Source organism: Triturus cristatus, chromosome 10, assembly GCF_964204655.1.
Source record: "Triturus cristatus chromosome 10, aTriCri1.1, whole genome shotgun sequence".
Classification (NCBI taxonomy): domain Eukaryota; kingdom Metazoa; phylum Chordata; class Amphibia; order Caudata; family Salamandridae; genus Triturus; species Triturus cristatus.
The window spans coordinates 1,197,692,028-1,197,716,286 of record NC_140593.1 but is presented as its reverse complement, the minus strand read 5'-3'; the positions used below and the strand labels follow the sequence as shown (position 1 = coordinate 1,197,716,286).

Here is a 24,259-nt window from a genome sequence, read left to right as displayed (position 1 = left end):
TAGATTTACAACTTCATTTATACTCAAAACACAAAATAAATATGGATAAATACAGATAAAATGGGCAGAAAATAAATATGAATAAATACAGATGGAAATGGGCAAACAATAAATACCATAAACCCGGGAGCCCTAAATATGTATCCCAGCTGCTCCTTTAGCTCCCCACCTGTACCCCCGAGTGACAATCCTGCTGGAAGATGTCTGATAGATCCATTCTCCAGTGTGAAACTCAGAGGCACTTCATGTCAGAGGATCCTACAGGCTGACAACACTTGTTTAGATAGTGCCATAAGAGGCTCAGGCAGAAGCCTTCGTACTGCCAGGTTTCGGGGGAAGTAAAAGGAGCGCACAGGAAGAGTGTATTGTTGAATAAGTGCATGTGGGGATCAGAGTTGTTCTTGAATGAGACAATTTCCTTTTAACACCTTGTTCAGGTTTCTAAGCAGAGCTTTTGAACATTGCCATTGCAGAGTGTATTGGATGTACTGCTATCACTCATTGTTTGTATAACAGCAGTGATGTCAAACTAAACATGTTTTAATCCCAACATACTCTTAAAGAGTTGTAATTATGTCAAAAGTCAAAAAGAAATCCTGGTCCTTTTCTACGTTTCGGAGCTATATTTGTGCAAAAGGAGCAGATTTATTATGAACAATATGTTTAAAACACGTTGTCACTTACAGATTCCTCTGCTTGTCTCTTGTAGGCTTTGACCTTCAACTGCAGTTTGTCTGCCAGGTCCTGCAGCCGTAGGACATTCTTCTTATCCTCTTCGGACTGTTAGCAAATAGAAAACACACATGGACAGTGCAGTTCCTAAAGAACAGTCTTTGTAGTAATCATGGAGGAATGGTACTGTCTCCTGGCTAGCCATAAATTGCACCTTATAGCCATTCCCAGTGGCCCATGCAGCCATTAAATGCCACCCTGGATTATTTAGTTCAAATGTAAGAGGAGGGTCCTTAACAAGGGAGCGTGCCTTTAATGGTCATTGTAGCCTCTGAGGTCAGCTATAAATCTATCACAGCATTCTACCCTAGGATGTTGGATGCTGTAGCAAACTTCAAACTAAGAGTCATAAAAAAGTGTAAAATAACAATAGGACTCTTGCTAGCTTCCTCCTCTGTGCATCCCAGTAGGTCCAGCTGTCAATAAACTGGAGTTGCTGCCAGGGTCACATACAACTGACTGCAGTGTCTTGGTGGAAGTCATGGAGGGAAGGAAGACACTTCTCTGCTGTCTCGCCTCTTTGCATGCTCTGCTAAACTGTCTTTCTCCATTTATTTGACAAGGCAGACATAGCAGGGAATGCAGAGCCCCCATCCTCTTCCTGCACAGGCATCGGAGGCTGAAGGAGAGAGGGAGGGAAACCTCCTTGAATGGAGTAATGGTCACATATTCTACATCTGCAAGATTGCTGTTACAGATCTTCAAATGAGGCAGAGGAAATGAAAAGGTAGAAGTTGTAAAATAGGTCTTTGGAGTATCAATGGCATTAAACCTATAGCAGTCTTTATTCTGCTGTCATTCCCTTGTCTGTAGTGGAGCTCCCAACATACCAGTGGTCTAATTTATATACATAAACATCTTCATCCGCATGGTAAAACCATTTTGGGTTATGATCTACAGCAGTTTAGGTTGAAAGACCTCAAGAGAAATTCTAATGTTTCTGTATTTTTGTTATTATAAATTGAGAAACATTATGGTCAACAGAAACATAAAGTTCTTGTTTCATTAGCATGGGAGACCACAATGGAATAATCCTCTGATGTAGACACTACTTTATGTTTAAAAGCATGACACACAGTGCTGTTTTAAGCAACCCAAATCAGAAAATGAAGAGACTGCTAACGTATCCACAGGGGACAGCTGAGTTCTTAACCTAAACATTCACTTACCTGGTATGTCAGTTCCTTAACTCGCCTCTCGTACTTGCGGACGCCTTTAATGGCTTCCACTCCACGTTTCTGTTCAGCTTCCAGCTCGTTCTCCAGTTCATGTACCTGAGAGTGGAATTGATATGGTTATATTATTCTATCACCGACCCCTATCTCTAGACCCTAACAACTTGAGCTCTGCTGTGTAACTCACTCTGCTCTCCAGTTTCTGGAGCTGCTTCTTCCCTCCCTTCATCGCGAGCTGCTCGGCCTCATCCAAGCGATGCTGCAGGTCCTTCACGGTCTGCTCCAGGTTCTTCTTCATCCTCTCAAGATGGGCGCTTGTGTCTTGCTCTTTCTTGAGCTCCTCCGACATCAAAGCAGCCTTCAGAAAAGCATAACAATTCAGTTTCCTAATAAACTAGGCAGATTCATTTCAAAATACATCATCTAATGATTCATGCAAGAAATAAGTCATAACGTAATAGAGGTACTGCAATTATATTTCATTTTTGTTTGTGCTTTCACAATCTACTTGTGCTTAATGGCAAATGTATTACTTTATGATAATTCAAGCTGGTTATATATAGGTATTTAATTTGTAAGTAACCATCCATTCCAAGAAACCTACATCAGTAATGGCCTTCTTGGCTTTCTCCTCAGCATTTCTGGCTTCCTGGATGGCTTCATCCACTTCATTTTGAAGCTGGCTTCTGTCACTCTCAAGCTTCTTCTTGGTGTTAATAAGACTTGTGTTCTTTTAAATGACATGGAAATAGATTCAGCATATTTTCGATAACCCATGTAACAATGTGTTTATCTGCATCGCAAATCGTATGTCAAAGAAATTATCAACCTGAGAATGGAGGAGCTGCAAACGTTCACTGGCATCAAGAAGTTCGTGTTCAGCAACTTTACGAGATCTTTCTGTCTGTTCAAGAGAAGCTCTTAGCTCTTCGATTTCTGCCTGCTGCAGGTTGTTTCTACGTTCAGTGACAGCCACCTGCTCCTTCAGGTCCTCTTGTCCCCTAGTAGCATCATCAAGATGTAGTTGGGCATCCTAAAACAAATAACCATGGTCAGAGTTAATTAACTATAGTCTAAAGAAAAGGTAGAAAAGTGCTTCCTTAAAAGTTAAAAAGATGTTGCCAGAAGTACCTTGAGCTGACCCTGTACATTCCTCAGCTGCTTCTGAGCTTCCGCAGCCTGGCGGTTGGCATGGCTGAGCTGAACCTCTATTTCATTCAGATCTCCTTCCATTTTCTTCTTCAGCCTCAGAGCATCATTCCTGCTTCTGATCTCAGAATCCAGGGTGCTCTGCAGAGAATCCACAGCTCTCTGGTTGTTCCTCTTCAGCTGCTCAATCTCCTCATCTTTCTCTGCCACCTTCCTGTCCACCTCGGACTTGATCTGGTTCAGCTCCAGTTGGATGCGCAGGATCTTGGCCTCTTCATGTTCCAGTGATCCCTTTTATGACATAAAATGAACACATCAGAGACCATTTGAATATTCGTTAGAAATACATATTACTTAGAATGGTTTACCCATTTTCAAATATCTCTTTGTCATACTTCAGCTTCCTCCAAGGCTGTTTGGAAGTCACTCTTTTCTTGTTCAACCTGTTTCTTTGCTTTTTCCAATTCATGAATTGACTTTCCAGTCTCCCCAATCTGTTCACTAAGATCTGAGATCTCCTCTGGAAAAGAAACCAGAATAAAATAAGCTTTTCGAAATGTTGATTATAATGCTTGAAATAGGTAGAAATATAATACAATATGTTGTTGAGCTGTCTTTACCTTCCACGGGCAGACCGAAACAGGGCAGACAGAAATATTTCACTTAGGCTTATAATGTCTCTTGTCCAAAGTAATCTTGAACGCATACTGCCATAATCATCTGCTTCCCAAATTATCGGAAGCACCTTTAATATTATTATCATTATTCAAAAAATGTTTTCGTGCTTGGATCCTCTGCTTCATTTGCTGGGGTTATCAACCTTACAACTGTGATTTTGGTTTATTATTTACTGTCCCCAGTCAAGCTTCAGCAAGTCGGCTACCTGAATGGCTCCTACTAGATGCCCTGTGGCAGCCGGTGAGAAACAGGCCGGTGATTTCAATGGTAGAGTTGTAATTATGATCATTTTAATTTTTAAAAAATATGTATAGAGTATGATCAAGAAGGTTTCTACATTAACAAAATACCAAACCAGAACCTCTCATTCTTCCGCCCAATGAATAAAAAATGTCTGCCATTTTGTTGTTTTTTTGCCCTGCAATTCTAGAAAGGTAGATTTTTAATAAAAGATCAGAAAATGTTTTAAAGAAACTTGAATATGTGTACTGTCTCTTTGACAGCTCTGTAGCGTGCATGTTTTCAGGATGAAAAATGCATAACAAAATAACATTTTGAAAAATTATTTGCATTTTTAAACAAGCATTTTAACTTCATTTAAATCACAAGTATGTTTGGCGAGTATGTTAATAGCTATAATTTCTATGTATCTTCTCTAACGAGAAATGCATTAGCAGATGTTGAGAATCTTACGTTGTAGGTTCTTGTTTTCACGTTTCAAGGTTTCCAGATGATCCAGAGACTCCTCATAAGCGTTCTTCATCTTAAAGAGTTCAGTACTCAAGGAGCGAGTATCCTTAAGAGCCGCTTCTAATTCAGCCTGGCCTTCCTCATACTTCTGTTTCCAGTCTGCGAGAACCTGTAAAATGTTCATATGTACACTTACAGTACCCGCTCAGAGAATATGAACTGCTTTATATGAAGCTTTTGTCATGTGTTACCTTATCGAAGTTCTTCTGTTTCTTGTCGAGAGCTGCAGCTGCACTGTTAGCTCTCTCGACATCGACCATGAGGTCCTCCACTTCAGACTGCAGTCTCTGCTTGGTCTTTTCCAGAGAGGCACACTTGGAGTTCACAGCCTCGACCTGCTCCTCTGCATCCTGCAGTCTCTGAGCCAGCTTCTTCCTAAATTTTTGCAAAACTCACATTATTAAACAATGGCAATAACTCACCCACTCCAGAACATGTATCCCCTTGCTATGCATGACCTCATCAAGAGCCTCTATCACTTACATCAGATTCTTGATCTGGTAACTCACTGCTATGACGTAGCGTTGGTTGATAATAAAAATTGCTACCCACTGTTGCTACATCATAAAGGCCTTCCCGAGCTCTCTCAGAGCCTGTCACCACAGTGCTGATTGTCTGCTTTGACTGGAAGCAGAAAGCACAGCTACTGCTGGGGGAAAGAAAGCAGGGCAGGTGGTGGGGGTTGGTTAAGGGTGGCAGGTACTGTATTTGTTTTTCACATTTGGGTCAGGAACAAAAAGCTATTGTTATGTGTGGCTTCTCAATACTATTCTGCACCTGTATAGCACTAACAAGCAGAGACAGATGATTTTGGGTGACATGCACAGTGCTCAATGTGTAAAAGAATAAGTGCAGGATCCTAAATTATTGCTTAGAACCTCACCCCGATGCAATCAAATGTCAGGGGTGCCATATACCAAGGCTGCCGAGTCATGATTCTAGCCCATGCCTTTTTCATCCACCACCAGATACTCTCGGCCCCGTTACCCTTGCTTTCTACCTTTGCCACATTCTGTCTGTCTTTCCTTTCTGCTTATTTCACCCTTTGTGTTTTCCTCTCTCTTGCTCTGGGTCAAAGTCTGATGAGGAAAGTCCAGTGCCATTCTCTCAAAAGGAGTATGGGTGGGCCCCTCCTACAAACACTGTCTCAAATTAACCACTGGCCATACATAACATAAAGTTATAGATGGGTACAAAGTGAAGTCCAGGGTTATTTTTCATTATGGGGTTGTGAGTGACATCATAGACAACTTGAGCTACGTTCTCGCTGTTTATTTAATGTCTGTCAGAGCTCCTCAGTAGAAAACATCGCCGTAATTCCCTGTTACCCATCTCTAATTCTATAGGTTAAACACAACGTACTTGGCCTCTTCCAGTTCCTCTGTGCGCTGGATGGCATCAGTTTCATACTTGGTCCTCCATTGGGCGACTTCCCCATTGGCTTTGGACATTGCCCGCTGGAGCTCTGCCTTGGCTTCCTGTTCCTCCTCATATTGTTCACGGAGCAGATCACAGTCGTGTCGAGCGGATTGCAAGGCGTGTGCCAGGGCGTTCTTGGCCTGTGTGAAGACGAAACTCTCAATGCCCCGTCCCGTTATCATTATAAATTAAATAAATTGTTTTGCATTTCTCCGATTATGTGATGTACCCCTTCTGAATTTTTTGATTGGTGAGGCTAGTCCCGTATTGGCCCTAAATATGAATTTTATATGTTAAGGGGTTTTTATTTATGGATGGACTGAGCATGTATTATTTTCACTTGTTATGTGCCCTGATTATATTATGATCTATTTTATTTGCACTTTTATGGTATTTTTATATACTGAATAAAGTATTTTAATTGAATTGAATTGAATTGAAATACACTTAAGAGGAACCCTGCTGTTGATGAAAAACGCAGACTCAAGCACTATTATGGGTATATATGTAGGAACGGCTTTAACTACGTTTGCACTTGATGTTAGTCACAGGGGCACTATGTTTTAAACTAGGATTTTGTTATCTGCTATGGCTCCCTCACTTTCCTATTAGGCAGCTTAAAACTTGCTCTCAATAGCAGAAATTTCACCTTATTTTTCATTTCCTTTAGACTTCTTTTTTTTTTAATTGCCATGTTAAGATGCCAGTGATTTTTGTTTTGTTGTTTCAGCGAGTTACTGTTTTAGTTTGGTGCAATCCGACATGGGCCGCTTGGGGGCTAGCTTCTTGCTGATTTAAAGAAGCTGTGATGAATACTGCAGCTAAATAGGTGACTTTGGTTTTTCATTCATACCATTGACAGTGACATGAAGGTCGATTTCCTCCATGGGAATGCTTGTAAATGCTTGTAAAATGCGTCGGTTTGAGAATGTTTGGAAAAGGCCATTGGTCTATATATTGCCCAGGACAGCTGCATGCTCTGACACATTGGTCTGACAGTAAGCTTCACCCTGCCTTTAACTCAGTCTGGCAGTGGCGTAGCTGGGGGCGGTACACCCCATGCGTCCCTTTTTTAGGGGCGGGGGGAGCCGTGAGTGCAAGATAAGTTTCGTCTTGGTCTTTAACCCGCACAACACCCCCGTTCCCGCTCGTCATGATCTTTAGCCCATGCGCCCCTCCCCCTCTCCTTGTGGTCTTTTTCCAGCACCCCCCTTTTTACTGGCACTGGGTGGCAAAGTAAAGGAATCGCCCCGGGCATCAAAAGCCCTAGCTACCCCACTGCAGTCTGGTACATGGCTTCACATTCTTCAGACAATTACTTCCTTTTTGTCTAGCAAATCACAATGCTCCCTGGCAGTATTTTCATGGCAATTGGATGCTCTTGATTTTATAGCACTATATATTTATTTTAAGAGGAACCCTGCTGTTGATGAAAAACGCAGACTCAAGCACTATTATGGGTATATATGTAGGAACGGCTTTAACTACGTTTGCACTTGATGTTAGTCACAGGGGCACTATGTTTTAAACTAGGATTTTGTTATCTGCTATGGCTCCCTCACTTTCCTATTAGGCAGCTTAAAACTTGCTCTCAATAGCAGAAATTTCACCTTATTTTTCATTTCCTTTAGACTTCTTTTTTTTTTAATTGCCATGTTAAGATGCCAGTGATTTTTGTTTTGTTGTTTCAGCGAGTTACTGTTTTAGTTTGGTGCAATCCGACATGGGCCGCTTGGGGGCTAGCTTCTTGCTGATTTAAAGAAGCTGTGATGAATACTGCAGCTAAATAGGTGACTTTGGTTTTTCATTCATACCATTGACAGTGACATGAAGGTCGATTTCCTCCATGGGAATGCTTGTAAATGCTTGTAAAATGCGTCGGTTTGAGAATGTTTGGAAAAGGCCATTGGTCTATATATTGCCCAGGACAGCTGGATGTAGAGAGTAGGATGCACTCTGGCTCAAGGTCAGCCTCATATGATCTGTCAAAGAGCCAATGGGTCCAAAGATCAAACAGTTTATTCCAGATCCTATATTAACAGGGTCATCTCTCCTCTTTCTTGTAAGCCAAAAAAGCAAATCTGACTTCCTCCCTCAAGCTGTCTTTAAGGACAGTGCTGCCATCTCTAAGCCCCTCATTGCGTGTTGCACAATACTGGGGGCGCGGTAAAATCATAAACAATTTTACAGTTACCGTGGAGTGAATCCACACCAGTACTGTGCAATTACCAGTTAAACCACATGGTATGGGGAATTACTGTGGAGCACTGATTTTTCCACTTATAAAACCACATGGAGTCCATGACGTTTAAGACATACATCTACCACTTGTTGCGAGCATATGGTAAATGGATGAGTGGACCTCTGGAGGTAGCGGAGGAGTGAACAAAGGGGTGGGGAAAGAGGGGAAGAAAGGGGAAGGTGTTATCCATTAAATAAAATGGGAATTGAGGCTGTGTTTCTGCTGCAGCCAAAGCCTCATGCAACTAAAACCAGTGGAATTAGCATGTGTAGAGAAACCAACTCACTTGGAATCAAATGGAGAGGAATTCCATGAGGAAATTCAATTTCGCCTGATTAGATTAGATTAGATTTTAGGCTAAGTGTATGAAACTATATGGTGGTCAAAAAGCCTGTGATTCGCTAAACCACAGGATTTGCGATCGCTAAATGGTTTGTACAAATGTACTAAAATCATTTAGCAATTGGTTTTTATCACAAAACAGTAACACTTTACCAGCACCTCTAAGGAGATGGTCAGTCATTTGCAAACAGGAAGGGAGCCCCAAGGGATTCCCTCTCCTTTGAGAATGTTAAAACAATATATTTTTATGAGTAGGACCACTGCCAACTCTTAAAAAAGTTACAATTTTCGTTTTTTTTTCAATTCAATCCATTTTCGTTTAAGGAAAATGGGTTGTATTTTTTCAATGCTTTATTTAAAAGCAAACACAGGCACGTCGGTCCACTGATCTCAGCAGGCCACCATCCCTGTGATGGCTGTCATTCCTAATGGGTCACAAATTGCGACCTACCGTTATTAATATTCATGAGGTCGGACCCACTAGGAATCACAAATCAAAAAATATTTTTTCATACATCAGGAATAGCAATTAGCAAATAGTGATTTAGAAATATATCGGTTTTTGGAATATGCTGTTCTTAATGTTCATACATCTTGCCTTTGACATTTAATTCTTTGATTTTTCTGCTTTGATTGCCAACAAGGGTGCACGTAGTGCCCAATTGATAGTGAGCATGGTGAGCTTGCTCCATCAGATGGAAAGTCGGCTTGGAACATAGTTCATTTCGAAGTGCCAAGCATCCTGACGGGCGCTTGCTAACAGTTGATAGTAAATAAATCCAACAATAAAAGTAAGAATGCTATTCATAAGAACGTTCTGCTTTGCTACTGAGCTAAAAAGTGCTGTGTCATTGGACCTGCATTTGTCATTTGTTAACTCGCTTTGTGAGCTTACATTTGGAACCACTTATCAGTTGTCCCTGCCTCCGAAGGCATCTAGGGCTGGCCCTAGATGCTGGACATCTACATCGCTGCTCTGAACAAGAAACTGATCCAATATTCGTGTACCTCTTTGTGTATGATCAGTGAAGAGCACATGGACACATTAGGCACACGGTACAACTGATCCACATCAGGGCCTAGATTTACAAAGCCCTTGAGTTGCCGCTGCGTCACGCAAGGTGCCGCAAGGCAATGCAAGGGCATGGGCGTCCGCAGGGGGGGGGCAAGGAGGGGCGCTTGCCCCCCCCCTGGAGTGCTCCTCCTTGCCCCCTCCTGCAGCCACCCATGCTTTTACAGACGCCTTTTGTCTGTAATTACGGGCCCTGCAGGGAGCAGAGCTGTTCCCTGCCAGAGGCCTCAACTCCCTGATCGGGCGCCTCGCACTCCTCCTCACAGCCCCTCCCGCCCATTGTCATTCTGTCTGTGGCTGATTATCACAAACAGAATGACAATGGCCAGTTTGAGCTGCGCGCCACAAGCACGAGTGGTTAGGTCTGGACATAAAGACCTCCTTTTAACACTCTGTAGCTTGAGAGCAAGGGGTCTTCTGAATGAAGTTCTGGGGGGGATCGATGTATTATTCTCCCAAGTCAAAAATTGAGGTTGCGGCATAGCCCGGATTTCAGATCCCACTACAACGTACACAGACTCGTGTCAATAACATATCTATCTGCCAGTATGCACCCTATCATGTCTGGTAGGACATGCCGACCCTGTGTTTCACTGCCTCCTATCCCCCTGCACCCCACTCCCCACTGCCTCATATCCCCCTGTACCCCACTCCCCGTGCTCCGGGCCGGCTCTAGGGCGGTGCGACCGGTGCCACCGCACCGGGTGCTGACTTCGTGTAGGGGGCGCTAATATGATGATTTTAAAAGCACCTGCTTCTTTCCTAGACTCCTAGAAATTTTCAGCCACCAATAAAAATGTCTAAATGACTGCAGTGATTAATGCACTTCTTAGAGAGGGAGAGATCGAAGTTTTGTGTAATGGAAGTTTCTACTCATCCTAAGGTAGCGCAGAGGGTTACTATGCTTGCAGCAAAGAACGTGCAGCTCACAAAGTGCGTATAATGTAATGTAAATAGGTCAGTGAGTCACACTTTTGTCAGAGAGACCATATTGTTGATAACTCTTTATGAGTTAAAATCCTAATGTGGAACACTGAGCAAGTAACTTATCAAAGATGCATGCAAACTGGGCTAGAGCGTTATGATTTCTCCCCAGCTTTTCATTATCCTAATGTGGCAAAATGGGTTAATTTGGGCAGAAATCAATTCTTATTAATAAAGAGAACCCCCCATCCATGGTGCTAGGTTGTAAATTCTAGGTTTCTGATTCTCCTGACCAAGCACTCTTAAACTATCCTGCCTACCTGTACGGATGACCTGTGACTCCTACTCCTTCTTGTCCTCTCTCTTATGTAACATTTCCTATGCACTGATTTACACACTTATGATTGATTGTCTCTATGTAATCTCTGTAATGTAAAGTGTTCTGACACCTTACACAGATAGGAGCGGCGCTATAAAATGAATTAAATGCACCTGAGACTGAATGGTTACGGAGGCTTGAGGGGCGCTGTGAAAGGATGGTTATGAAGAACCTGTAGTGGAGGTGGTCATTGGGGGTGCCAAAAAGCATTGTTGCACTGGGCGCCATGAGCGCTTAAGCCGGCCCTGCCCGCGCTCACTGCCTTATATCCCTCTGTACCCCACACCTGGCGCTAACTGCCACAACATATCCCTCTGTACCCCACACCTTGCGCTAACTGCCACAACATATCCCTCTGTACCCCGCACCTTGTGCGCACTGCCACAACATATCCCTCTGTACCCCGCACCTTGTGCACACTGCCACAACATATCCCTTTGTACCCCGCACATCACGCTCACTGCCACATATGCCTCTGTATCCCACTCCTCACACTCACTGCCTGATCGCTCATTTTACCCTGCCATTCATCTTCTACGTGTTCTCTCCCCTTCCACTCGTTCTACCTCTGTTCACCCCCTTACTTCTTTTAGTGCCTTACATCTTTCTCAATATCTCTACTTCTTTTCCTCTTCAGTAACATCTGTGACACATCTCTGCACTTCCTTTATATCAACGCACCCCTCTACCTCACCTGTCTACCTCAGTCTTTATTATTCCCTCTTCCTCAGCTGTCTCTACCTGTCTATGACACACCTCTCCCTCTCTCTACCTGGCCCCCTCACATTCTACGACTGCGTTATTCTCCCAGGTTTGATTTACCTGTCTCTGCTCCTGAATCTTTTTCTTCTACACCTCACTTCTTTGTCTACCCTTCACCCCTCGCTACCCTTCTGTTTGCCTTACTACGGTCTTTTCCCCGACCCACCTTTCAGTGCCTCTTCCCATTTCGCCTCACTCCCTCACAGCGCTCTCCTAGCATGCATCTGTTTCTCCCCTCACCACCATGCCTGCCTCTACCCCTCCTTACCTTTCTAACCAGCCTAACTTTCTACCTTCCTGTTATTCCTGGTAGTGAACCTTTCATTTCACCCCTCCGGTTGTATTACCTACGCATTCAAATTGAGTAGGTCATTGCTCTGCTCCCAACCAGACATCGAGACCCAGTCCCCTAGCCTCTCAACATGCCCAGATATAACAACAAGCATTGGCATAGCCAATTGGTCTCGCGTTTGGGACCTGCTGCAGAACTAAATACTTATACTGCCGGCATCATACTTACCCAGCGCCAAGACGCCTCGGCAAAAGTGAGCTATATAAGTTCTTCAGTCAGTGAGTCAGTCATAAGGTCCCAAAGGCGAGACCTATTGGCTATGCCAATGCTTGTTTTTCTCAGGTTGGCCTGAACATTATCCGATCCTGATTGTCTGCCATTTTAGCCCCGCCTCTATTGATTAACATTAGCCACGCCCCTTCATTTGCCAGGTTCGCCACTCCCTGGAAAAATTTCTGCGGACGCCCATGTGCAAGGGCTTTGTGATATTTACTAAGCCACGCAAACCCACTGGTGTGGCTTAGGAAATCTGGAGGAAAGCAAGGCAGGGCAAGTCGTTGACTTGCGTTACTCTATCTGGATAAGGCGTTCCATGGGTGGAGCATGGATGTTCCCACGCATCTACCCATGGTGTTTGGCACATTCCCAGATTTATTAAGGCTAGTAAACCCGAAAATGCATTAAAATGCTATGCCTTGCCAGGAGAGGTGCAACAAGGAGAAATATGTTTCTTTCTCCTCGTTTTTACTCTTTTCACGTGTGCTGCAAAAGAGCAAAAGGCATCTGATGATTGTTTTTGTTCAGGAAGGTGTGTCTTCTTGCACACAACAATCCTGGCTGTAACATGGCACCCTTACACCATGGGGCAAGAGTTCCTGTGCTGGTGCTAGGCGGCGCTCAGTGTGCCAGCGCAGGGAGCGAGCAGGAGCGTGCCAGATCTTACTAGGTGTGCACATTCTTCCTATCTCCTGTCACGCAACACCGCGCAACAAGTCATCTTGCTGTGTTGCGTGGTTTTTTAGTAAATCTGCCCCCTTGTTTCTACCCCTCACTTGTGGAGACTCCATAGACCACCAAGTAGGCCTGTGAGGCTTATGATCATACAAAACTAAGAGCGACCAGAGAACAATGAATGCTTCTGGATGTTTCAGACTGACTTAGTTAACTGCAAGCACTATACATTTGAGCCCTCTATGAAGAATTCCATCATTTGTGGGGTAATCTGCGCTACTGGAAAATCCGACCCTCTGTACACAACCTGTTCATGCCAGCGGGTACATGCCAAGGGGGTGTCACCAAGCAGTCCAGCCGCAATACTACTTTTGGGGCAGGTTCAAACGGAAACGGCAAGTCACATTTGATTGACAGCACCAACAAGCTGATGAGGGTGGGGTCGCAGCTCTGCAGGGCCTGACGTAGCAGCTTAGAAGCATAGACTGAAACATTCCCATTGACCTTTGCCTCCCTCCGCTTAGTGCTTTAACCCATCATTATCTGAACAAGGTGAGAATTAGCAGTGGGACAAAAGCAAGGCCCTTTCTATGAGCTAAATGTGGCGCTGGAAAGGAGTGCAGGCTTTGAGAGAACCCTGTGCATGTCTGCACTCTCGAAGTGATCTACCAATACAAAACACACACATAGATCTTCCCAGAGCTGTGCAGCCACGACCCAGTGCAGGTGTTTTTGCACAAACCTATATTTCAGACATGGCGGCTACCTTAGTCCAAGAAAGGATCTCGAAGTAGGGAGGGGACCTACCTTTGTCTCCTCTTCCAGCTGCCTCTTCAGCTCTTCTGTCTGCTGTGTGAAGGCCTGCTTCCCTCTTGTCAGCTGCGAGATTAAAGACTCTTTTTCTTCCAGTTGGCGAGCAAGTTCACCTTTCAGGAAAGTTTTAAGATTACAATATAAATTTGGCTGGAATAAGAACATTTCTTCCTGTCTGTTTCTAGCTGAGCTCCAGCATTTGGACTGAATATTACTTTATCGGTGTAGCGTGACATTATCTATACAGTCCTTTGTAAGGAAAACATTGTCCATACAGGTGAAAAGTGGTTTATTGTTTAATGTGCTGTTCTCTTATTTAAAACCCCCCCACAAACCCCCACATTTGTCCATTACCGGCCCTTCCCAAGATCTCGAATGTTAAAGCAAAAATAAAATAATTGAGACCTGTGCTTACACCATGTGTATATCCACTACCATAACTACAGCTTTTGTGCTCATATTTGAACGTATTCGAATCTTTGGCCATGGAGACAGTGGGAAAACACCTGGGTGCATTTATTAATTGTATGTATATCCCCATGGGAGAGCTTTTTGTTGATTACTCATAGCACAAAATTCAAGCGCTAGACCGGGGACATGTTTTCCATTTAACTCCCACCTTTCAACATTGATTATTGATTAGATGCCGAATATGCCCTAAGATCGCAATGCCTCAATATGTGTCTAAGATATTCTAGTAAGTGGATATGCCATACTCAATATTTCATGCTACGCCTTCGTTGCCTCCTGGTGAAATCAAGCATTACCTTTAAGGTCACAAAGGCTACTTTAGAAGTCCTACATATCTTCATGTGCTACGCAGCCTCTCCTACCACCCTCAATGCGCCACAAAGGCTACTATAGAAGACCTAAATATCTTCATGTGCTACCCAGCCTCTCCTGCCACCCTCAATGTTCTCACACCAGGACGCTTTACTCAAATACAGAAGCTGATTGTTGGGGGTTCTATGTCCTAGCCTTTGGAACACTGTGAAAGGTATTAAGCAAGTGAAAAAAAAATGCAATGCTTTCTAAAATGTAAATAAAAGACCAAAATGAACAGAAAAACGTAGCAGTTTTACTAAATAGGGCCTCTCTCATTTAAGGTCCTTCTGACAGCCACCCATGGTCTCCCATTCGAGGGCAGAAAACCTCCGGCCATAGTGATCATGGAATTATGCCTTGGTGGCTTTTATTCATTTTTAGTAAATCTCGCAGAGAAAGCTTTCATTGCCTTCAGCTGGCCTAACATTTGAAAGTGAGATCACACTGATTTCATACAGAATAATCTTTGATTCTCATGCACAATTCATCAAGTCGCTTAGTGCGTGGTCCCTATTATCTGAAAATAAAGAGTCAAACATTAGATCCATCTGATAACCCTGCACACCACTTCAGAAAATCCCATTGATAACAAAAAGTTTGCGTGAAAATTCAAACTCAAATGTCTCTTTCCTTTCCTGGTCCTCAAATTTGGATTATTCCCTAACCATTCATCAATAGTCCACATACTTGTCTTTTATAGGCTACAGAAAAGCATGCTTTGGTTAGTTGCCTTCCAAAGCTGTCCCTGTAACCTTGCTATGAGGTATACTACCTATGCATTCAAAAGATTCATGAATGTTTTCATTTTTTAAGACATTTCCATTGGCATACCTACCATTTTCCGTCTGGAAGCGTGCCTTCTGGGTGGTGAGGTCATTAATAAGACGCTGATGTTCATCATCTTTGGCTTTAACCTCACTGAGTTGGTCTTCCAATAGACGACTCAACTTCTCAAGGTTGGCCTTTAAAAAAAAAAAGATTGCATTGGCATTAGAATCCATTACTGAATGAAAGCCACTGATCAGAAGTTTGCATCATAACAACATACCTTGGACTTGGAAACATTCTCCATGTTACTGGCAAGGTCATCGATTTCCATCTTGTATTCACTCTTTTCTTTCTCCAGCTTCTGTTTGACCCGCTGCAGATTGTCAATCTGTTCCCCAAGTTCTGCAACGCTGTCAGCATGCTTCTTGCGAAGGGCAGCAGCAGTAGCTTCATGCTGAAGAGTGGACTCTTCCAGGTCTCGCCTCAGTTTCTGGAACTCTGCTTCACGCTTCTTGTTCATTTCAATCTGGGCTGAAGTGGCTCCACCAGCTTCTTCCAGTCTTTCACTGATTTCTTCAAGTTCCCTGGAGAGATCAGACCTCTGTTTCTCAACCTTTGCTCGTGCTGCACGCTCAGCTTCAATCTCCTCTTCCAGCTCTTCAATACGCGCCTGAAAGATTGAAATATCACATTTTGTGAACGTCAATGTGAATACCATTCTAATGATAATAGAATATCTTACTCCAGGTCTACTCCACTGTCAATTTACATTATAAATCCAGTACCTGAAGTTCTTTGATTTTTTTCTGCAGCTGGGCACCCAGAGCTTGCTCATCCTCAATCTTGCTCTGAACTTGACTTAAATCAAAGTCTTTCCTGTTTCAACAGATAATATTTGTTAGCACAAATATGTCGTAATGCCCTTAAAACAATGAATGACTTAATTGATGTTGGTTTACAAAATATTAACTTGTTAGGAGAGCAAAAATATAATAGAATATTTCGAAGCTGGACATTTATGTAATTAAACTAATAGAAATCTAGCATCCAGCTGTTAGAGAAGGTGGTTGTTTTTTTCAATATATAATGGTCCAAGAAATAAGTTTAAAGGAAAGATTGCCACAGAATTGTATCATGTAGGTCTTGGAAGTTATAACCATAAGACCTTGTAATTGAAGATAAATAACTATGTTCCATATGTATTGTCCCCCACTTCAGTAACATGCGGCACTAACTTTTTCAGTTTTTCTTCGCTTTGCTGTTTATCGTTCTCAAGATCCATCACAGTTTCCTGGGATAGCTTCAGGTCACCTTCAAGCTTCCTCTTGGCCCTTTCAAGGTCCATGCGAAGTTTCTTCTCTTGTTCCAAGGAACCTTCAAGCTGATTATGATAACACATATTTTATATCATTGGACAGCAATTAGGGTTATTCTACTGTTTTGTGTAACTTAACTGCGAAATGATTTATTTTCTGGAAAAGATGGTCTCTTGATGTACACGTTTAGGGCCTCATGTAGGTAAATAAATTTTACCGGTTCTTAAATACCGAGCCGTACCGAATCGGTAAATTAGAATCGGTAAGTTATATGTAGGTAAAAATTCGGTAACAGTTACCGATTCGGTAACATTCGGTAATTACGAATCGGAATTCACCGAATCGGTAAATACCGAGGTGGTATTTACCGAATCGGAAAATACCGAGGTGGTATGTACCGAATCGGAAAATACCGAGGTGGTATTTACCGAATCGGAAAATACCGAATCGGTATGTACGGATTCGGTAAAGAAAATCACATGACTTGACGAAACAGCTAATCCAGTGCAACGACAGCCCACCCAACCAGGAACTGCCCACACCCAGGCAGGTGTACATAATTAGCCGAAGTGGCCACACCCAGGCAGGTGTACATAATCAGCCGACCCTGGAGAGGCTTGGAGTGCAGAGGAGAGGCAGGGAGCCGTTGCATGTGCGAGCGGGTAAACGAACAGCATGTCCAGCCAGAGAACACAGAAAGACGGAGGGGAAAGGAGGAGGAAGCTGAAATTTAGCCCCAAGGAACTCCAGGTGCTGGTGGAGGAGGTGGTGAAGCAGCACCAGAAGCTGTTTGGAAGGCAATCCCTGCAAGTGCCTGAGGTGGAAAAGCGCAACATATGGCTGGCCATCCAGGCGCAGGTCAATGCTGTGGGAGTGACCCACAGGGACATTGAGGTCCTCAAAAAGCGCTGGTATGACCTCAGGATTGTAACCAAGAGGAAGATGGGCGACATCCAGAAGGAGGCCAGCCAGACCGGAGGTGGAACCAACAGGGCACCTGCCCTCACCGAACTGGAGGAGCTGGTGGCGGCCACAATCGAGCAAGAGAGCGTCGTGGGACTTGGGGACGCCGACAGCTCTGCCAGAGCCGCAACACACCAAGGTAAGACGAAAGCACTGCAATGTAGCCCCCCCAACCCCTATCCCACATCCCCCAATTGTGAAACGAGAATCACACTGCAGTCCACACGTGTCAGTGCAGACAGGCAATGCATTCCGGGAGATGTAGTCAGGGCAACACTAACCATGACGTAAATGTTACAGGGCAACAAGGCATGTCACGCACTCGAGGCACAAGGAGACAGGGGACCTATTGGAATGTGAAATGATTTATTGTGACGCTTGCAATGCAGCCCTTCGGGGACACTGAGCCAATGTTGTATTTCTGTCCACAGATGTGACATCATGCAGGACAGGGCATGCTGCAGGAGAGACGGCACACCGGCCACATAAATCGCCTCTAGCCAGCACAAGTTCAGACCAGGGAGCAGGCCCACTGGCAGCCGCACCACCAACACAGCCAGCCTCGCCGCACACAGAGCCAGCATCACCTCACCCAGAGCCAGCATCACCACCACCAGAGCCAGCATCGCCACTCATGTTCGAATCACCGGCCACATCTCCGCTTGCAGGCGTGAGAATGAGGAGGCGTCCAGCAGCCAGGCTACGAGCCTTAGACACCTCGTCAGACGACAGCATGGGCCCAGAAGACCGCACCGGGCCCCAGGAAGGGAGCCATGCCACTGTGCCCCAAACCTCACAGGCAGCACAGACGGAAGCAAGAGGGCGCCGCAGGTCGCGTGTCCAGAGTCCACCAGCACCCACTGACGGCCATGGTGTCTTCTTGGGGCTCGAGGGCCAAATGTTAAAGCAACAGCGCCTGCAATCAAAGGCAGTCATGTCAGTCCAGAGGCACATGCGGGTGATGAAGACAACATTAGTCAACATGGACACTAACATTGGCGGCATGGCTGCGGGCATTCGGGACATGTCCCAGTCTATCCAGCAGTTGTGCAGCAAATTAGATGCTGACATCGAAGCACGGCGCCGGGAACGCCAGAGAAGGGACACCACCAGCAGGGCACTCAACCGTCTGGCAACTGCGACTTCTCTACTGTGCCGGCGCTCTGTGACGATGCAGGAGGGCCTCACACAGTGCTGCAGCGACCTGTCTCGGGGGATGGTGCAGGTGACAAGTGCACTAGGGGTGCTATTGACTAGTCAGGCGTCGACAACTGCTGCAGGGGATGCTGCGGAGAGCATCGACACCAGCAGCAGCATCACACCCCCCGTCCCAGAAGCACGCAGGAGCAGCAGGCGGCTTGGGGTTGGCTCTAGTGAGGATGCACAGGCCGTGCAATCCACCACTGCAGCGCGTATGCGCAAACATTGATGTTGCCCTGCTTAGCCACTTCCCATTGGGTGACGTAACCCTGGACATACTACTTGTATAGATGGTATATTGCCAGATTGGCCTGTTCATGTGTACATGGCGTGGTGCCACATTAAAACTACGTCATGACTTCTCACAACTCGCTGTGTCCCCTTACTTACTCAGAAATAGTTGGATGTGATCTCTGCCCGTCTCTCTCTCCCATCGATTGCAGTTGGCACTCTAGCTGCGTTGCCCTCTGGCTGGCCTGACTCATCCTCGTTGTCCTCAAAATATGTTAGTTCCACATCTGTCCCTTTTTTCGTGGCAAGGTTGTGCAGCATTGCACAAGTGGCAATAATCTTGCAGCAGGTGATGGGTTTGTACTGGCGTGCGCCTCCGCTCTTGTGCAGGCAGCGGAACCTGCTCTTCAGTAGTCCAAACGTGCGCTCCACCACATTGCGTGTTGTTTTGTGTGCCACGTTGTATCGTCTCTCACTCTGGGTTGCTGGGTGTAGGTAGGGAGTGAGGATGAATGACCGGCATGCATATGCACTGTCGCCTGGATGAGTAAAAGGGAACCATCAGTAACATGCCTCATGACACTATGATTTGCAGGTTTCAAGGGGCGTCACTGTTACTTACCTAGCAGGTATCCCTCTCCAAATTCTCCGGCACTCAGTCGTGTGTATATCCCACTATTCTGGAAGATGTAAGAGTCGTGGGTGCTCCCAGGAAACTTTGCAACAATATCTGTGATGATGTTCCCTGCATCACAGATCACCTGCACATTGATGGAGTGGGTGGACTTCCTGATCCTGTAGATGTGCTCTGTATCAGCTGGTGGACAGATTGGGATGTGTGTACCATCAATACAGCCGATGACATGGGGGAACTGTGCCATGTGATAAAAGTCAGTTTTTGTTTTCTGCAGTGCAGCCTGTGTGTTCGGGAAGCTGATGTAGTGGTGCATTCTCTGCATCATGGCATCCAGGAACTTCCTGAAGAAACGTGACAGGCAACTCTGGGATACCCCACCCACCGCAGCTATCACCACCTGATAACTGCCGGATGCCAGCAGATGTAGGCTGCAGAGCACCTGCACATGTGGGGGTATGGCGTGCGCCCTTCTTATTGGCTGGTCCAGGAGTGGGTGTAGGTCCCTGATTAAGTCCATGATGGTTTCGGGGTCTAGCCTGTACCTCTCATGTATCTCTGCATCAGTCAGCTGGAATAGTGTGATGCGCTGTCTGTAGATTTGTTCCTCCCGTCGCCACACCCTCAGTCCTGCTGCCTGTAGACGTAGGCGCCTTGCAATGACGTACATAGCGGCCATGTTGTCCACGCTGTTGCATTTTGGGTTTGCATTTATCCATTGTTGATGGTTACCACCTGCTTTTAATCCGTGTTAATTACCGACTCTTATTTAACGATTTTACTGGATTTCTTAATTACCGAGTGCTCCTACATGTCATTTTAAATTTTACCACTTCATATTTACCACTTTATGTTTACCGAATCGTTAATTATGTGTTCGGTAAATATGAATCGGTATTTTAGAATTCGGAAAATATGAATCGGTATTTACCGCCTCATATTTACCGAAAAGTGGTTTTTGGACTCCTACATCTCACTTGTCTGAATACCGGTCGGTAACGGCATATTTACCGAAAATCGGCCGTTACCGACCGGTATTTGGCTACCTACATGAGGCCCTTAATGTCTAATCTGTGTAAACTGGTTAGTACCCCTACCTAGCGGCTATCCACATGGAATAACATTTTCAAATACAAATTTGCTTAGATTTTCTGACAATTGACTACTGTCTGGTTGTGCATGAGAGACAAGAGACTAATACCAAGACTCATGGAAAGAGTTGTAATCTGAAATTGAGTTAGAATTTGTGTGAAGTGAGCACATAGTACCCCCATTGGAGTAGTATGCTGCTGAGCAGAGTGCAGGTAAATGCGGTGCAGGTACATTCTGTCATCTCCTTATGTCTGCCAAAGTCCGCTTCTAACGCAATGGAAACAGCTAAAGAACCTTTCAATGGAAGGCCATTGATAGGGACAATTTTACATATCCTCAGTTGTTATGTATCCTGTACATGATCACTTACATCATCAACCTGCTGTTCCAGCTTGGTTTTGGCTTTTGTGAGAGTGCTGACTTTGTCTTCCTCAGCCTGCAGGTCATCCAGGGTCTGCTGATGGGCCTCCTGGAGAGCTTTCTTCTCCTTGGAAACCTTTGAGACGTTTTCATCAAGAGCTGCCATTTCCTCTGTGAGGTTTTTAACCTGGAAACATACATATAGATCGTATTGTCTACATGCACCTTATACCAACTTTGCTGGTTTATTTTTAAAGCATTTGTATAAGCAAATGAGCACAAAGTTACCTTATTCTCTGTGGCATGTTTTTCCTTCTCTACTTTTGCAAGAGTGAGCTCAAGATCATCGATGTCTTTCTTCAGCTCAGAGCATTCATCCTCCAGTTTCCTCTTCTTGGCCGTCAACTCTGCATTACTTTCCTCCTCATCTTCAATTCTTTCTGTCAGCTCTTTCACTTTAGCTTCCATTTGGATCTTATTTTTAATGAGACCTTCACATCTTTCTTCTGCGTCTGCCATGTTTTCACTTTCCTAATGGAATATTAAATATAAAAATATTTAATTATGTTTTTCTAGAAATCCGAATGGTAATCTTTATTATGTAACAGTTTCACCTACCGCTTGAACCTGTAATGCAAGATCATTCTTCTCCTGAAGAAGGACAACCATTTTCTCCTCCAGTTCCTTCTTTCTTGCTTCGGATTTTGCCAGAGCTTCTTTAGTCTTTTCAAACTCTTCTTTCATGTTTGCCATCTCCTTTTCTGTCTCCGCACTCTGCAGAAGTGGCTTTATCTTAAAGTAAAGCTTCATCCATGGCCAGGTTTTGACATTCATGAATGACCTGATGTTGTACTGGATGGTCATAATGGATTCTCTGTTTAGGGTTGAAGTAATAAAGAGGTGATAAAGTGCCCCATGTGGGCCACTAAAATATGTTTTACAGATCAACAAATTCTGATAAATACCTTCTTTCCATCATCTTCTTGAATTCAACTCTCATGAGGAACCCTCTGCAGGCTGCCTGGGTGCGAGTGATGAGCTCAGCCAATTTTTCATCTCTCATCTCTTCCAGAACACCCAGGAGGCCAGCTTTGAAGAACACCTTTAATAAAGAAGTGAATAATGAAAAGTCCTCCTGGCAAAATTACCAGCCAGCATTTCTTAACTTGATTACATCATTTCCTACCTTTGTGTGTCCAAATTTGTACTGGGTGTGGTCAACATCTATGGAACCCAGCAATTTCTCACTAGCCTTTTTGCTGTCAATAAAGGCACCCTCAGGAATCGCACTTGCGTTCAGTACTTTGTACCTTAAATAAATAAAGATGAAGCTTAGTTTTTTACAACAACATCATGCTCTTTTAAATTATCTTAAAACAGTAATATGCTAAATAAAACAACCTCCCCTAGAGTGGCTCGAATCTGTACTTCAAAGAAGCCATGGTGTATTACTGTGCTCTGATACCTTTAGTATTTGTGGTAACCTCTGTATGATAGTTATATGCAATTACATATGCTCTTAATGCTCTTAAGCAAATGGGCCTCATCTTATGTTTAGTGTAAAAATATTTCCTCCCAGTATACACTGTGTGTGTGATTAGCAAAACTTCACACAAAAGTTAACAATGTTTGAATTATTTTTACCTTTGCTTAAAATCACCATAGAGGATCCTGCTTGGGAATCCCTTTCTGCAAATTCTAATGCCTTCTAAGACACCATTACATCTCAGCTGGTGGATCAGCAGATAATTGTCCATAACACCTAGAAGCAGAGAAAAGAGTCACATCAGTTCACTTAAATCTCAGAAGCAAGAAAATGATTCCCCAATAGTGTTTGAATGAGTAACAATTGCAGAGACACCCTACCTGGAGTCTTTGTCTCATTAGGAATCAGGCATCGCACAAAGTGGGGGTGAGTGCTTCTCAAGTTAGTCATCAACTTGCCCAAATTTTCCTAAATAAGTGGTAATAGAAGGGTATTTAATATCACAAAACTGATGCACCAAGCAACTCTAAAGAGGTATTGTCCAGTATTACATACTAGAGGGGTATTTGTACCACAGAAATGTATCTGTATCTATAGCACTCACTCTGAACAAAGCAGACACCGTCTGGAAAGACCCTCCCTTCTTCTTCTTTCCACCCTTTCCACCAGCAGCAGCAGCTTCTAAAATTTGAAAATAGAAAAAAAACTCCATTCATCAGTAATTTGCTCAATACTACGTACTTAGCGTGTTTTTCATTATGTGCAGTTTACATGTGTTCCATCAAAGTAATTACCAACTTCTGCAGCAGTAGCAGTGTAAAGCATGGACAATACTTTAAGGGAGGACTTCTGATACAGCTGGACAACAGAGTCATTCAGTGGATCCTTGTTCTTCTCCAGCCAGCCGGTGATGTTGTAGTCCACAGTACCAGCGTAATGCACCAGGGAGAAGTGAGCTTCAGCCTTTCCTTTGCCTGGCTTGGGTTTCTCAAAGTTCTTGCACTTGCCCAGATGCTGGTCGTACAGCTTGTTCTTGAAGGAGGTGTCTGTAGACTTGGGGAACATGCACTCCTCTTCAAGGATGGAGAAGATTCCCATGGGCTAAAACAAAAGTATAACTGTGTGAACCTTCAGTATGTTTGTAAGCGATATTAACAAAACCGTAAGTCCATGAAGTCACCCACCTTCTCAATGAGCTCAATGCAGGCAGCCAGATCCATACCAAAGTCAATGAATTCCCAGTCAATGCCTTCCTTCTTGTATTCCTCTTGTTCCAAGACGAACATGTGGTGGTTGAAGAACTGTTGCAGTTTTTCATTGGTGAAGTTGATACACAGCTGTTCTAGAGTGTTAAACTAAACCACAACACAGTTGTGTAATTATATATGTTTTGTAATCATAGTGTCAGAATCCATCTGTAAATTACCCACTATAAAATCTCAAACTTACATCAAAAATCTCAAACCCTGCAATATCCAGGACTCCAATGAAGTACTGCCTTGCTTGCTTGGTGTCCAGCTGCTGGTTGATACGGATCACCATCCACAAGAAGAGCTTCTCATAGACAGACTTAGAGAGCGCACCAATGGAGTTATAGACCTGGTAGAGGAGGGATTAAATCGGTTAGCTTCAAGCAGTCTATTCATTTTTTTTTTTCATGTTTTTTTGTATTGAAAATGATGTATGTTCACTTATGGACATAAA

At 44.0% G+C, this 24,259-nt stretch overlaps 1 protein-coding gene across 1 annotated transcript in view; it reads right to left on the bottom strand.

Moving 5' to 3' along the window:
* The window catches only part of LOC146797035 (myosin-4-like), a 76,031-nt gene that overhangs the window by 5,396 nt on the left and 46,376 nt on the right, over positions 1 to 24,259 (bottom strand). Inside the window, exons 13-38 of the mRNA XM_085629642.1 lie at positions 24,005 to 24,154; positions 23,740 to 23,910; positions 23,350 to 23,656; positions 23,160 to 23,236; positions 22,936 to 23,023; positions 22,714 to 22,831; positions 22,256 to 22,379; positions 22,035 to 22,171; positions 21,688 to 21,943; positions 21,358 to 21,600; positions 21,080 to 21,256; positions 16,509 to 16,654; positions 16,059 to 16,149; positions 15,554 to 15,943; positions 15,341 to 15,467; positions 13,675 to 13,793; positions 5,847 to 6,043; positions 4,676 to 4,859; positions 4,428 to 4,593; positions 3,452 to 3,576; positions 3,039 to 3,347; positions 2,737 to 2,940; positions 2,512 to 2,637; positions 2,095 to 2,265; positions 1,902 to 2,006; positions 685 to 780 (exon numbers count right to left, since the gene is read on the bottom strand). Of these exons, the coding sequence (XP_085485768.1) occupies positions 685 to 780; positions 1,902 to 2,006; positions 2,095 to 2,265; positions 2,512 to 2,637; positions 2,737 to 2,940; positions 3,039 to 3,347; positions 3,452 to 3,576; positions 4,428 to 4,593; positions 4,676 to 4,859; positions 5,847 to 6,043; positions 13,675 to 13,793; positions 15,341 to 15,467; positions 15,554 to 15,943; positions 16,059 to 16,149; positions 16,509 to 16,654; positions 21,080 to 21,256; positions 21,358 to 21,600; positions 21,688 to 21,943; positions 22,035 to 22,171; positions 22,256 to 22,379; positions 22,714 to 22,831; positions 22,936 to 23,023; positions 23,160 to 23,236; positions 23,350 to 23,656; positions 23,740 to 23,910; positions 24,005 to 24,154 (4,404 nt within the window). The remainder of the gene's footprint in view (positions 1 to 684; positions 781 to 1,901; positions 2,007 to 2,094; positions 2,266 to 2,511; positions 2,638 to 2,736; positions 2,941 to 3,038; positions 3,348 to 3,451; positions 3,577 to 4,427; positions 4,594 to 4,675; positions 4,860 to 5,846; positions 6,044 to 13,674; positions 13,794 to 15,340; positions 15,468 to 15,553; positions 15,944 to 16,058; positions 16,150 to 16,508; positions 16,655 to 21,079; positions 21,257 to 21,357; positions 21,601 to 21,687; positions 21,944 to 22,034; positions 22,172 to 22,255; positions 22,380 to 22,713; positions 22,832 to 22,935; positions 23,024 to 23,159; positions 23,237 to 23,349; positions 23,657 to 23,739; positions 23,911 to 24,004; positions 24,155 to 24,259) is intronic.